This window comes from Theobroma cacao, chromosome 4, assembly GCF_053813885.1.
Source record: "Theobroma cacao isolate CCN51 chromosome 4, ASM5381388v1, whole genome shotgun sequence".
Lineage (NCBI taxonomy): Eukaryota > Viridiplantae > Streptophyta > Magnoliopsida > Malvales > Malvaceae > Theobroma > Theobroma cacao.
The window spans coordinates 29,986,938-30,002,782 of record NC_142642.1 but is presented as its reverse complement, the minus strand read 5'-3'; the positions used below and the strand labels follow the sequence as shown (position 1 = coordinate 30,002,782).

At 33.9% G+C, this 15,845-nt stretch overlaps 1 protein-coding gene and 2 pseudogenes across 1 annotated transcript; 2 read left to right on the top strand and 1 right to left on the bottom strand.

Moving 5' to 3' along the window:
* Positions 1 to 5,911: 5,911 nt before the first annotated feature.
* Positions 5,912 to 11,307, bottom strand: LOC18602040 (peptidase M50B-like protein). Its single transcript, XM_007033183.3, has 10 exons — positions 11,062 to 11,307; positions 10,084 to 10,179; positions 9,065 to 9,149; positions 8,411 to 8,532; positions 8,239 to 8,263; positions 8,062 to 8,145; positions 7,921 to 7,950; positions 7,684 to 7,789; positions 7,489 to 7,553; positions 5,912 to 6,206 (listed from the first exon to the last, which is right to left on the bottom strand). Exons 1-9 carry the CDS (start codon positions 11,149 to 11,151, stop codon positions 7,490 to 7,492), a joined length of 702 nt encoding a protein of 233 aa, XP_007033245.1. The 5' UTR covers positions 11,152 to 11,307; the 3' UTR covers positions 5,912 to 6,206; position 7,489.
* A 1,558-nt stretch (positions 11,308 to 12,865) lies between these two features.
* LOC148763254 (cysteine-rich repeat secretory protein 38-like) lies at positions 12,866 to 13,625 on the top strand (annotated as a pseudogene).
* Positions 13,626 to 13,744: 119 nt separating this feature from the next.
* Positions 13,745 to 15,633, top strand: LOC148763253 (cysteine-rich receptor-like protein kinase 44; annotated as a pseudogene).
* The last annotated feature ends 212 nt before the right edge of the window (positions 15,634 to 15,845 follow it).

Below are 15,845 nucleotides of genomic sequence, written 5' to 3'. Positions count from 1 at the left end.
GCTAATGTAATTTCTGCAGCTATGACATTATCATCTGGAAGACAAATTATTTATATTGTTCAGTGTCTTGCTAGACTCAATAACATGAGATGGATGGTGGGAATATTAATCACCAGGTTCTATGAACAAGGTTGAATTGCACTCTTTATCTTCAGTTTGGCTCATGAATAGGCCATGAAAATCCTTAAAAACTTTACATGTTAGAAAATTTCAAACCTATAAAAGTGTTCTCAAGAATTAAATTATTGCTTAATGCATTAGCCACAGAAGCCAGTTTTATTGATATTAATATCAATGTTTAAAGATTTTATCCTATTCGTTTTCAAAATTATGTGATTGACTGGTTATAATAGGAGAACATTTTTATTGCTTGTAAGTCAAGTAGCCGTGCAAGTTGCAAACTGATGCTAAAATCTGGCGCTTTCAGGTCATCTTGTTTGGTTATTGGCAGTTGTAAACTCATGTTCTTATCTGCCAATTAGGTATGCTTCTCAAGAATTATTTCTCTTTTTTATACTTTTACAACAAAAAATACATGCAGTCAATTTTTAATTGCAATCACAAACAATTTTGGACTTGAAAATTATATCGACCAAGTATTTTTCGTAAGAAAGCTTGTAAATTGTAATGTCTGACATTAGAATTGTTTCCCTTCACTTTGTAGATTTAATGTGCGGTAAATCCTCTCAATATTTTAACTCTGTATCATTGTTTGGTTGAAGATCATGAAAATGAAACTGTGCATAAGAAAGGGATTGAGTTTATCTCCAAAATGCCACCTTAAGCTAGTTTGAATCAACTGATAATCCATCCTCAATAATAATGCATTTATCAAAGGATTCTCTTCATTGTCACTGTCTGTGTATCATCTGTTCAAACAGAAATGTCTTGTGGCTGGCAATTGGTTCCAAGAGACCATTGGTGCTTCTACCTTGTAGATTTGTTTCACAATGAGATTTTTATTCTCAATGTACAGTTGCTAAACCGCATGTGATTGTAGTTTGCTGCAACCTTGGCATGATTATTACAAGTTGATTACTGCCAGTAACTAACAAACTGTTGCTGCAGTCTGCAGAGGGTTTCTTGTTCCTTTAAATAGCATGTCGTGTATAGTTTGCACATGTACTAATGCTTTCTCTCTCTGTGTCTCTAGTAATAGTAGCATGCTGGTGATAAGATAATCACATCCATTGATTGGTTTCTGTGACCATTCTACGCCGCTGGTGGTGATGAAAAGTGTTCTTGCTTCTCAGGGTAAGTTTTTGCTGTAAAAGTTATGCTCTGTCAATCTAAGGTACTCGTTCTGATTTTGTGATGTATGAATTATTTTGACATAAGAAAAGAAATCTAAAAGAGTGTAAAATTTCCAATTTGGAAATGCTTTTCCATTTCCATACGTAGCTCAAACAAGGCAAATTTTAGTTGCTGAATGTGTTCACTCAAGCTTAACTGAGAGAAGTTGGAAATAAGGAAAATTGGAGTATAGCCAAAATCTCAGGGCTGAGAACAGTCAAAACCTCCTGGAAAGTGAAAATGATGGAGTATATGACAGTTCAAAGCTTTGGGAAATGGGAAATAATGTTGCATAATTTAGTGAAGTTCGAGTGAGTATACGTTGAACTGCTTTTAGTTGCAAGAGCTTGCCAGTAGTTTATAGCTAATACTAAAGCAGTATACTGAATGTTTGGCTTCTTTGCTGTTGTGGTCTGAGAAGTGGAGATACAGTACGAAGTTAAAGGTGTCCGGTAATCAATTGTGAGTTTCTCATTCAGTTTCTGTAAATATATACCTATGATTCAAGAGCTAAACTCATAACTTTTATACAGATGAAAATGCCTCATTTCTTCGTTCAATTAATTTAACTAAAAAAATCATGCTTTTCTTTGGCATGTAAAAACAGGTTTCTGGTGATCAGCTTCAAGTATAATCTGGTTACATCTTTCTTTAGCATGGAGTAATTGGAATCTATGCCGCTCTAACTCTTGATTTTTTTTGTTGTTGAAAATATTCATGTTCCATACATATTCGATGAAGATGTATTTGGAGTTTAGACGATTCAAATATACGAAAAAAACTGTTTAAAGAATTTTGAATGCATTTATGTCAAACATATACCTACATCTGACACTCACTTCCGAATTCGAGTAACAAAGATCGGAATATAAGGAAGGCAAGATGATGGATGGTGAAGAGCCGTAGTTACTCTCATAACCTATAAACAAGAAGCTGCCATCATAGTCGATTTGAGCTCATGGATGTGGTTACCAAACCAGAAAAATAAAAAGAAAACAAGGGAAAAATGTCTAGTAAAATTCATGCTAGGCATTAGATAGAGCTAACGACGTGGATACACAATAGAACGTAACCCCTCATGCCCTTGAATCCCAGATTTATTTTCAAGTGAAGGAAAAGAAGCATACCTTTGCATAAGTTGCAGCGGGAGAGGTTCAGGTGAAAGTATTACAAAAAACTGTGTTATCAGTAGGTTTAAGTCGTTTAACTGGAACATTCTGTTGGTTTCTGTAATTTCAATAGCATCCATTTCGAAGTAAAATTGTGTAAATAATCTGAACTTTTCACAATATTTTATTTACCCCATTTTAAAGTTATTTTAAATTTATTTATATTTGTCGGCACACCGTTAAAAAGTGAATGGAATATTGGTGAAAATTTGTTATGCCGTGCATGCTTAGATGGACGTACATGTGATAAATTCCGTTAACATTTTTAATGGTATGTTAATGAATGAAAAGATTAAATTTAAACAAAAATTTAACAGGTCATGATTAAAAAAAATTAAATTTTAATGTCAAAGATGGAAATAAAATATTTCAAAATGATAGTTTGGGAGTAATGGTGCAATCTGCTTCACACTTTGCTATGGTACCTCAGCTAGCTGGACAAAATTTGCAGGGTCAAAAATGTTAAAAACAGTTTTAAGAGAAACCTAGTGATGGAAGGTTGGACATGAGATGGTCAGATGGGTCAATTTTGCTAGCAACATGAAGAAAACTTTTCTCTTGATTGAGTTACAAACAAACAAGAATACAGTTTTAGGGTTTCAGCTTAGATCAATACCATGATTTCAAGGGATTCTGAGGGCTGCAAGCAGTATATATACATATCTGTCACCTATAACAAGGCCAGAAAATAGCTGTGCGCAAGGAATATGCTTATTTTAGACTTAGCTCAACTTGTTCAATATGGTAAAAAATTGCAGCCCGGGTTTGTTGGCCATTATTCTTCACTGCTTCGAATCCCCTATAAAAACATTTTGTAGTCAATGGATTCCAAGGCCACTGTAAATGAATAGGTGTAGTGGTTTCCTGTCCTTGCTAATAGATTTGCGAAATTAACAATGTATTTAGTACCCATCAACGGTTGAAATTCCCTTTGGAATAAGAAAAAAATATTGCACATTCTCTTGACCCTTCAAGTGTAGCATTGGTCAAAATGTACAAATCCCTTTTCTTTATTCCCCAAACTTTATCCCATAGTTAATTAACAGATTCCAAGCACATGTGGTTTTCCATACCTAACAATCTTGGCAAACTATACAAATTACATTAAGTGGATATAAATGGAGCAAATTAAATCAAAGTATAGAATAATTATTATGCATGGCTGGAAAATTTGATCACTTGAGAGTATTAAAAGATGCAAATCAAACCTGAAAGACAAAAGTAATTATCCAAAGGAACAAATGCTAAATAGCCTGCATGCGAATCTGATTGATTTCTTCAGACAAACAAAGGGTGACTGTGTATCCTTATATAAACCCCATGCAACCTCTTACTTTGGTATGGGATATGTAGAATGATTAAATCTTGCTTAGATTGATTAGAGAAGCTTTTAAGTACCCTCAAAGGCTTCCAATAGTCCACGTTAGCATCAACTTGGGGATGTCTATGGGGAACATTGGAAGTCTTTGAGGCTATATTAAAGGCTTACTCTTGGAGCTGGCTAGGTGATGCTTCTGTGTCCCAAGTGAGAAGATTATTTATAAGCTTTTGCATTGTTACTAATGGAGTATAGGTCGAGCTCCTACAATTCGGGTTACTTGTTAAAGTATGAGATGCATGCAGTCAATTCGATCTCTTCCATTCTCTGACAATAAACCCTAATACATCATGCATGAGGATGAGGTTCGTGTTTCTACTTTCAAAGTTTCATTTACAGACCTGAAAAGCGCATGTCCATGTACCATTTGATCAATTCAACATGTCATCCTCGAGGTTTTGGCCATGAAGACAATATTTGTTATTTGGACTCATCTTCTTGGATATATATATGGGTAACTAACGAGTATTAATTTAGTTTTAATGAATAAATTATCTTTTTGATCACTTAATTTTTTGAGATAATTTTTCATTTTGAGCACTTAATTTTGAAAAATAATATTTGGATCACCAATATTTATAAGTATTTTTCGTTTTGGTTATTTAGCCATTAAAGGATAACGAGTCTCCTTTTAAAACATAGGATTGAAAAATCGAAAATATTAAAAAAATGCTTTAAGACATCTATCAATGTCATTTTTTTAAAAAATAAAATTTTATTTGCTCTCACCGATTATTTATTTAGGTGTACAAAATGGTTATTGAACATATATCTTAAAGATATAATAAAACTCAGTGATTAACTACATGTTGCATTAAAAATATCAATGAACCGAGCATTTGCCAATGTAAGACAAGATGATCGTGCTCCTACCAAGTTTTTCTGAAGCAAAATGCTATGAAAGAAATTTGAAAATTATTTGTAGGAAGAGGAGAGATTGGTCGCAAGTAAGATTTTGTATTTTTTAAAGAAATAATAAAAATCTTATTTATAAACAAAGATATGTCTGAAAATCAAAAGAGTTCTATATGTAGATCAAAATATGTCTATTTATAGAAACACTACTTTTTGAACAAAGATAATTGCTTGAATAGATTTAACAATTTTTTTGAACAATATAAATGCGTAAGACTTTCTTCCTTTCATTCTTTTCAATTTAAGATTGTGTCCCAGACTATTATTGTTCGTCGACAGGGATAGGGCAAGCTTGTTTTGTGAATGAGATTGAAGCACTGGAGTTGAATTGGGCCAAAAGAGTAAACATTTGTCCTACTTGCATCATGATTGCAAGCCACCACCTTTGTTCATCGACACATTTGGAGCAACAATATTGTGTTGAATTCTGATTTAGAGGCACAGCTACACTAGTAGGAAAGCATCCAGGGGAGGAGCTGCTATCATCATCTTGTTCCCACGATATAATGTTAGGAGATGTATTAGATCCAAGGAATCAAATATATGGTTGTACAAAGTATCTTCCCTGCTGCTAACGTTAGCCTTTGCAGGCTTACACTTGAAGCCTCAGTCCAGACCAACAATGAAATTTATGGAACATAAATAAATTCTAATAAAATATAATTTGAATTTGGTTTTGCATAAATCTATACCTTTCCTAGTTTGCAGGCATGTTGGGAACGTTAATTCTTCGGTACATAATAGAGAAATCCATTGGGTATTTAGTGATGCAATGGAAACCCATCCTCTCCTATCTTTTAAGTCCCACCCAACCATCCCAAAATTCAAAACCAAAACTTCCATATTGACATGACATCTCAAGTTTTACCTGTTTATATGCCACCATTGAGACTTTTGTGTACAACTATTAATGATATTGTTACTGAGAAATAGAGATTAGATGATGAAGAAACCAAAAAAAAAAAAAAAGGTTCCAATGTGCTGTTCTTCTGCAGATAGTTTATTGTTCAGAGGGTACAACAGTGTCACAAATTGACTTCCTCAGAGCTTGGATGATTTTATAAAATAGTGACAATTCTCATAATTGGAATGTAACCAGAAAAGGATCTATGCATCCCAATTTCAGAAAGAAAAGTGGCATCTGCATGCACCATACTTGACATCATTCTGAATAATAAAAATTGAACCACATCATAACTAAATGTTACTTTACAATCACAATCAAGAGCAGATTAAACCCATATAGATTTACCATCTAGTCATAAATGAATTTTGACCCCAAATAAAAAGGGTTTAAAAGAATGAGGCCTGCACACTATCAGTGCCAGATGAATCAAAATTACAATGTTCTGCAGAAGAATGCCCTACATCATTTAACATATACACCAGACAGCAGGTGAACAATCCACTGTTTTGCTATACGAGGAAGCATTTATACCGAATCTCTGAACCTGAGATGAAAGCAAAAGCAAAAGACATAGTTTGCGATTTGAAATACAAGAGTTATGCTTTTTCTGAAATGTAATAAAAATTAGATAGATAATACTAACACACAAAACCATTTCTATACTGTTCAGAGTCAGAGCAGCTGTGCGGTATTGTTGTTTCCTAATTGAGAAAATGCTCTTGGTTTTGCCTCTCAGTTTAGATGCTTAAAGACCATTCAATATGTATAAATAGAAACCAGGCCACAGTTTAACTCCATAGTGAACATTTAGGATAACTTTAAACAAAGACTAATTAAGGAAGTAAATAAGAGGGAAAAAAAAAAAAAAAACCTGCAGGGCTTCCTAATTACAAATTAACTTCAAAGTTGACACTGGGAAGTTCAAACATTATCACAGATTGTGTCCTATAAGAACCCTGTATGATATAATTAGCCACTTTAGTCTTCAAATGGCGTATAAATGCACTGACACTAATTAATATGCACTACATCCTAGCAAATAGCAATGCTGAATAAAGCATGCATTTCCACTTAACAACAATCTTATTAGTAACACTGACAGTAACTATTATTGAGTTTCCTTCAATGTGCATTTTCAGCTAGCCTTTCTCTAACCATAAATTAGCTAAGAGGCCCAACAGTTGAATTATAGAGTAAAGCAAGATTAGTTCAATGTCAAAGCAGCTGAATGTTATATATATGTTTCAGTTACAAGACATTTGCTTGAAGACTTCACTCAACTACTGCAATGTTTCAAGAAGCTCATTATTGTGTTATTGCTTTAAATTTTAAACACTTTGTCATTGGATCTAATGAGTAACAACCTGTATGCCCTGTAAATAGGCTTCTATAAGATGTAAGATGTCCTATTTGTGATAGTCAACACCCAACCATAAGTCAATTACATTAAGTAAATGACACTCAATATTAAATTGTGTAGTCAAAAAGGGAAAAGAAAATGAATTTCAGAATTTACATGGGATACTTGTTGAAAATTTATTTTCTACAACATGTTCAAATTTATTCCACTATGTTTCCTAAAGCATTTCATCACTCCAATTACCTACTTTATCTAAAAGTCAAATTTTGGTTGTCAAACAGATTTCAACCTTTGTAAAGGCTTCACCTCATTATCAGGAACTACATTCTAAATGACAAAAGGAAAGAAATTCAATTACATATATCCATGAGAAATAAAAGAAATTTAGCAAATGAACACAATTGAAAATCAATTTTATTTATAGTTCTAGAAAAAAAAATTAATTCCCATCAAGAGCAGGTTGTACCTCAAGATAAGATGACAAGTCCAAGATACATGGCTCCAGCAAGAAATAAAAATGAAATCATTCCCCTGCAAGCAGTGTTCACAACAATATGTAAGCAGCAAAACAGAAGTAATTATGAATATTTATACTCTTGCACATCATATGCAGTATGCTTATATATCAATATTCATGGTCTTGCAAGGCTTAAAGTCTCACCATATAAATCCCCATCCAACTCCGTTGCAAGGGCAAGGACAAATTTCTGCAAACTTCTCAGCATCACTGGAGTGAACTCTTCGAGATATTAGATCATCATAGATATCTGTGAAAATTATATTCAAGTCATATTATACTTAGTTCTTAACTCTGACAACAATCAATCGACAGAACCAAATAGAAGGAAGCATAAATATGAAGCAAAAAGAAGAGGAAGCAGAATCAGTAAATACGTACCGTAAACTGAAAACAAACTGTTCATGACACCTACAATTTCCAAGTTAGACATAAGCCACACTTCTTTTTCATAGAAGAGATAAGAAAATGAAATTATTCCATGGAAAAGAGAAGGAAAAATATGATAAGAGAAGCCTATACCAATGAATAGAATGACATAGCGGAGAATTCGAACTTTTGTCTTTTCTTGCAAAAGCCAAATTATAGCAAGGAAAATAATAAATCCTGAGGAATCCAATTTATAAATAAAAAAATTATAAGTAGTTAAACTCATTGATAAAAGAATACAAGTCATCACCAGGTTATGAAAGCACTCACCAATGCAAAGTCCTCGAAGTGTCCACTGTTTGAACAATAATACACATAAAAAAATTTAAAAGCTTGAGAGTTCTCTCCAAAAGAATATAAATTAAAAATGGAAAGAAAGAAAGCAGCATCTACATATGAATACCAATTTTCATTAGGAAATATTATCTTCTTGACATCTTACATTTTTAGCATAAAAGAGCACAACAACCAGAGCAAGAAGAAAACAACCAGCAGCTATTCTTGCAGTGAGGAGATTTGTGGATGCAAGAATCAAAGCCATTCCCCAAAATGATGAGCCAAGATCTGGATGCAAAGCAATTATAAAACCATTAATGCCACTAAACCAGCTTGCATTGGATAAAGATCACATGGTTGGAAAAGGATTCAACAAAAACTTTGAAAAGAATAGTAAATTAATTTACAGAAAAAAAAGGAAAGGAAAAGTAAAGGAAAAAGAAGTTTGAATCTTCAATGTTCCTTCATAAAAGCTGCAAAGCAAGAAAATGTGAGCCCATAACTCAAGAAAGGATGAGTTGCCCTTTCACTGCAAGATCAAGAACATGGCAGAATACAGGCAGTCAGCAACCAAAAACTTGCACTCAAGTAGACATGTCTTGACACATCATATACTGATTACACACAACAATAATTATATTTTCATTAAAAGGGGAGGGAGAAAGCAGAATTGGAGGAGAGCAGTTTCTTATGCTAATCAAACTAAATGGGTCTTTAAATAAACTGCCTAATAAACATGTGCTTGCCATATACTTTCTTCTATTGACTTCATCAAACATACCATGAAAACAGGGGTGTGTTCTGATAAGAAAATACTTACATCCAGCAGGCAAGATCAACCAATATACACCACCACGCGTCTGTGTCACCCCACCTTCATTTGCATGAACCTGGATCCCTTCTACCTGCATGTTCAGTAAAAAGGAATATTAAATTAGGCCAACCAAAACAAAGAAAACAACTTGCAATTCTATTCATAGCAATTAGGAGGGCACCAATTATAATAATTTTTTTATGCTTATATAAGCACTTGTCATTTTTTGGTAAAATACTGCACTATTTACTTCATATATGAAGACATTAAAAATTTTAACAATAAAAAATGGTTAAGTGGCATAACAAACAGACCTCTAACACTATGATCACATGCTACAGACAAGACTGTGAAACACCATAAAATATGTGTAACAATATTATATAAGTGTGCATTGGTCCCATAGATTGAAAAGGGTATTTAAAATGATGAACAGAGAATACATGCAATGTAATTATTGATTCACAAACAACTGGCACAGGATCATATTTGTTATGTGCTTGATGCCACAATAAAGGGGCAAAAGACTAACAAATCCTGAATGTAGCTTACGATAGAGAACAACTTAATGAATTTACCATATATCTAATGCTTGCATTATGAAAATATAGAAATCAAACAAGGATAGATTCCTTTTAGATACCTATTCAATTAGCCAAAAAGGCCCCAAGAATACTAGAATCTTTGATCGATCCAAAGACAAAGTTATTTTTGCAAATTAATAACAAAATCAAGCTTAGTTATCTACGATATTCTTCTTCGTCTTTTTATTTGGGGAGGTTGCTTTCAGTATGAAAGTAGAGCAGAGGGTGATATATGATCAGAAGAGCCAGTTATATTATATCCCATAAATCGAGTTCATAATCAATCAAACTAAGGAAAAGCTATCCTTAACTTCATCTGACCATCTCACAAAAAATATAAATTAAAAGAAGAACAAATAGTTGGAGTCAAACAATTGCTTTATCACATTGAAAACATGTTTTACCATTACATGATGTGTGATAAAGGTAAGAGCTTCTTACATGACCACAGGTAAGTTTGCAAGCGATTGCATGGCTTGCTTCATGCAAGAATACTGTAATGAGCTTAAAAGGCATCAATACTACTGTCCTCCATAGCTACAACAATCAGGAGGAAATTAGGTCAAATCATAAAGTTGAGTGAACAAAGGCCAACAGTTCAAAATCCAGGAAGAAAAAAAAGAAAGAACTTTATTATGCAAGGCAATTCTATCAAATTTGCCCAATTATCTATACAACAGTACCATACAGTTGAAAGAACTTCATGCTTTTCAAAAAAAAAAGTTGAAAGAACTTCATTTTAAGTGAAAACACCTTATCTTTTAACTTAAGTCAGCTAGAATGAATCCTTCTAGAGAGTTCATTCAATCTAAAAGATTTACCCAAGTTCGATCATAGACAATATCAGTTCATGTAACCATGATTACACACAAAGTCTTCATTGCATCACCTTCTTTCTTCATTACATCCTTCTCCAAAACCCATAACCACAACCACAACAATCTCATCTCAGCATCTCCTTTTTCTTCTTTTCTTTCTTTCTTAAGCTTCTATGACATATTTGTTTTTTTTTTTTAATTTCTAAAATTTGGATTCATTTATATCACATCTATCTTACTCTTATGAACATTTTCCCAATTATTATTACAAAATTTATCACGAATAAATGAACCCCATAATTCCTCCAATTTGCAGATCGCGAAAAATGGAAACATTCATCAACTATTAACCCAATTGAAATCAGCATCAATCATTTCTCAATAACAAGAAACTATTTTAACTAAAACTAACAATTATGGTTTAGTCAACTTAACCACAAATGCTGTTTTTGACTGACTCTCTCAACCTTCAAATAAACATAAGTAAGGGAATCTTACAAAATTTACTTTCTTTTTTCTTTAAGCTTTTTCAACAACCAAAAAACAGAGCAGAGTAAACAATGATGTTTATATCAAGAGAAAAATCAAGAAAGAAACTTACAGCTAGAATGACAACAGTGAAGACAGCTATCGTCACCAGAAAGGCGACTTGGTCATTGTTGCAGCAACTTTTCAACCCCCAATTCGCCATTTTCTCTCTTTACTTCAAAAAACTTGGGGGTGTTTGTTTGGGGTTTGAGAAAGTGAGAGAAAAGATGGCAAGAAAAAGAAAGAAAGTTCGCAGAGCTAAAAGAAGGAAGAAGACAACTGGGTTTAGTCTTTTCTGTGTTTATATTGTTGAATGAAATGTCAGAGGGCCAATGGCGTGTAATTTTTGTCTCTGTTTTGTGTTTTCATTGACTTGGTTGTCGTGGCTGAAGACTAAGTCATGATTGGGCAAATGTCTGCCAATTATATTTCTAGTTTTGTTTTTGAGGGCGAATTACACAAAAGGATAATGGAAACAAAATAATGAGAGTTTGTTCTGTGGAGAGAAGTATTAATGAAGATGGATATTGACCTTCATAATTATAAACAAGGATACCCTAATTTTAAGTGCTTGAGGTATATTTAGTGAAAAAAATTCATAAAAAAATCAAATAAACATATCAATGAAACAATCATAAAATTAAATGAAAACTTATGTGATGATATTTAAATTTATGATTTAAAAATTTTAAAACTCTCGTTATTATCATTGAAATAAAATTTGATCTGACATCAAATGAATTAAATCAAAGATTATAACCATAATGGACCATAGAATATTAATTAACTGAAAAAGGACATTGAAGGCTGTGAAGGTTCTAGACAGAATTCAACCAAAAATCTTGCAACTACTTTGGACAAATTTGACAGAGTAAACATGTTGGAAGTAGTTTGTCCAAATTTTGAAAATGTAAAACACGAAGGTGTATGGTGACTTAGCTACTTATAAAATTACCAATTCTGAAATATTCTTACATGTAAGAAAACCATAAATTCCAGCTCTGTATTCTTTCTAAACTGTCATTACATGGCAGTCAGCAATTATATATTAATGTGACGATAGGATACTCAGTTTTTGGTTTTGCTCTTTGTTCTACTTTATTTCCAACTCCCGCAAACTGTACCCTTTGTAGCAGGTTTGCCTCTTTCTTTGGATAAATAAAAATTCCAAGGACATCATCGGACCCTTAAAATATATAAGTAACTTTAAAAAAAAAAAATGAATGTGCTCATGCCACATACTTAGTATCCGACATGCACTCATCATGGGTCCGAGTAACATAGATTTAATTGTACAAAAACTACGATTTGTTATACCTTGTCAATATTTCATGGTCTCAACCTTGTCGATTAAGTCAATTTAATACCATTGAATTCTAGAAAGGGAAAGAAATAATTGGTTTTAAGTGTATTATCTGAAGTGAAATTGACCAGCCCGTGCTTTTGTTTGTAGTCTCGTGTTCTAAGTTGATTTTGATTATTATTGCGAAATTATACAGCATCAACCTCCACTGAGTCTTTATTTATCAGTTGGATAATTACGATAGCTCGAATCATTGAATTTTGTAATCATATATGCAGCTGAAGGTTCCCCTTCTAATCGATTAGCACCAGCCTGTGATGATTTAAATGAACTTTCAATTCAAGTATATTAATACATCAAAGGTAACAGTTTCTTTACAATTAGAGTTTAAGCCTTGAAGGATTCTACCTCAGTTGCTACACTTTTTGTTACTAATATTCTGAAGCTAAACTTTTACCGGTGCAGCAAAAGGAAATGCTATATCTTCTCCCCTGTTGTTTCCTCCTTGCACTGAAGTTAGCATTTTCCGATGAGGTGAATGATCTTCGTTATTACACATGTGTGATACTCACAACTACCATCTAATTCGATTTTCTCTATCAATCTTGGCTAAGCACTAGCCCTACTTCAAAATATAACTGTTGCCACTGGTTTCGGTACCACCACTATATATAACGATTCAGCTAACCTTGTCACAGCCCTTGCCCTTTGTCGTGCTACCATAGCTTCACTGATTGCCAAACCTGTGTAGATGCTGCTATGCTAAGCATTCGTCGTGCGTGTCCTAATCAAACAGCAGCTTAGGTTTGGTTAACTTACTGTATGATAAGGTACTCCTCCATTAACTTCATAAGCCAGACTGGCTACTCAATCTCCTTCATGATATATGATACGAGAGCTGTGGCATATATTTATTATTATCCAACAATTAATATGTTCATGCAAAATCTATCATTCGCTGCAGGTGCATCCGATAAGAGTTATGCAGTAGCTCAAACAAGATTACCAGATGATCATCCACTGTATGGTTACGTAGATTGCACTAGAGATGTTAATGAAGAGAGTTGCACGCAGTGTCTGAAGGGCATTTGGTTGGGTAGCCACTCCAACTAATATCCAGTTTCACATTGAACCAAGGCACAGAGACAGCAAAACTGCTCCATTTGTAAGAATACCTGCACCTATAACACTCCCACCACCAACGTCTACAGCAGCTGCACCTCCGGAGATAAAACCTGAGGGTGGTTCAGGTTCTGATCAGTTGCCACAGATTGTAATCGCAATATCAATTGTTGGTGTGGTGCTACTCCTGACATTGGCAATTGGTGTGTCTGTGTCTGTTGCAAAAAGAAGGAAGCATATAGTAGCTAAGCAAGGAAACTGCAGTAGTGTAGTAGAAGCCGCTGAGTTGAGGCTTAAAGAAGAGGATATATATTAAGATGAAACGATTCTGTTTGACATGGATGCTTTGGTGGCTGCAACTGATAACTTCTCTGAGACAAACCCTTTTGGAAGGGGTGGATTCGGCACTGTGTATAAGGTAGTTTCTGACTTCTTCCTAGCTATACAAGTTTTTTTCTTACGTTTTCTTTTCAAATGTAATTTCCTTGATACAAATTTAAAAAATTAAACTGAATACGTACCCCATAATTTCAATATGCATTCTCTTGCCACATAAATATACATTTTATTGTCTGCCAGAGTTTTTGTCCAAGTAAAATCATAGGAAAGGCCATACAAGAATCAATCAATGTAAAAAGAGCAAACAATAGCATGAGTTAGGAAAGCCAAATCTATGATCCTTTAGCTTGGATGTAAAAAGAATTGGCATGAGCATACCCTTCATTATTAGCTAGCAAAGTGATCATCAAAAGATTTTCTCAAATTACTCGATCTTTGCTCTCCTTTGCTGAAGCCACTGTAGTGATGTTTCTCGTATTAATTTATTGCTATCAAACTAGGGGCCTCTATTTTGACATGCTAGTTGCAATTGCAGTTCAAGCACGCAATTTTGAGTCTAGAATATTCTTGATTCAAACCAACTTTATGGACTATGTCATAACATGTGGAAGCAAAAGTTTCAGGGAATACTGCCTAATGGAGAAGGAATTGCTGTAAAAAACTTGCAGCTAATTCAAGACGAGGGAGAAAAGAGTCCTCGAATGAAAGTCAGGCTACTGTTACGAATGCAAAACAGAAATCTTGTCCAGTTGCTAGGATCCTGTGTTCATGGAGAAGAAAGGATATTGGTTTATGAATTACTACCCAACTAGAGTCTTGACAGGGTCCTTCTTCGGTTAATGTTATAAAAAAGATCTGTACTTGGTGAATTTTTTATCACTGAATCACCAAAATATAACTCTTAAATTGATCTATTACTGTTTAGATGTCGATTTTGTATTCTCAATTCCCAATTTTTTGTAGATAAAAACAAGAGCACCTTGCTTGATTGGGGACAACTTCACCACATTATTAAAGGTGTTGCAAGTGGACTAATTTATCTTCACCAAGATTCTGTGCTTAGAATCATACACAGAGATATCATAGCAAGGAACATCCTACTCGATAATCAGATCAATCCAAAAATCTTGGACTTTGGTTTCGCAAAGCTGGTAAATGACAAAAAAGTTATTCGAGGACTCATCATATTGTTAAAACACTGAGTATGAACAATGCCTAAGGATGCTATAAACTATACTCCATATGAAAAGAAAAGGAAAAGCCTAGCTAACTAATGACAGTTTTTTGGCTAATTATAATGACAGTCACTCACTGAAAGGAATAAAAGAAAAAGGGTTTGCAATGCCCCCAAAGTAACCTGACTTGTATTGTTGGTAACTTTAAAGCAGTACATCCATGGAAAACAGACTGCAATGTTAATTTGTAAGCATCAATGTTGTTCAACAAAAGGGTTTAGGTTCGATCTGTTTGATTGTGTTCTATAATATAAATAGATAGTTGGGGAATGAGATATTCCAATTCGAAAACCTTCATTTTGAAATTAAAGCGCAGTTGCATGACTTAGTAATAAAGATCTTTGCTATACATATCCTGCTGAAAGAAAGTGTATTAACAAACTAACCATGCTGGATCTTGCTTTCACAAGTAGTTTTAAGTGGCTTCATAGCTCCTGAGTATGCATTCAGAGGATTCTTGTCAGGCAAGAATGGTGTATTCAGCTTTGGGGTGTTGTTATTAGAAATCATGAGCAAGGGCTCCTGAATCTGGTAAGAAAGTGTGTATATATACACATACAAAGATTTGTACTAGTTCCCCTTTGAGAAAGAGAGATTGCTGCTAGAAAAATGAAGTCTGCTGAGTGGTGTATTAAATGCATAGAAGAGTTTGGAGTTGTTCCATTCTAATAAGGTCTACCCTTGTGGAAAATATCATTTTGAAACACAAAGGGAAATGATCATTTCTGCGCCTTGGGGGAAGGGGCCGGAGTGTTGACTGTTGAGGCCCAAAAATAAGGGGCAGTATGCCTTTGGGCCCAAAAACTAACCGTTGAATATTCAACAGTCCACAAAAGTTTCATATTTCCTTCGATAAAG

Excerpts from the sequence above, each read along its gene's own strand:
- LOC18602040 (XM_007033183.3), bottom strand. The coding sequence starts at position 11,151 with ATGGCGAATTGGGGGTTGAAAAGTTGCTGCAACAATGACCAAGTCGCC. Across the intron at positions 9,150-10,083 it reads GCAAACTTACCTGTGGTCAT|GTAGAAGGGATCCAGGTTCA; the intron begins GTAAGAAGCTCT and ends CTGAACATGCAG. Across the intron at positions 8,146-8,238 it reads ACTTCGAGGACTTTGCATTG|GATTTATTATTTTCCTTGCT; the intron begins GTGAGTGCTTTC and ends TGGATTCCTCAG.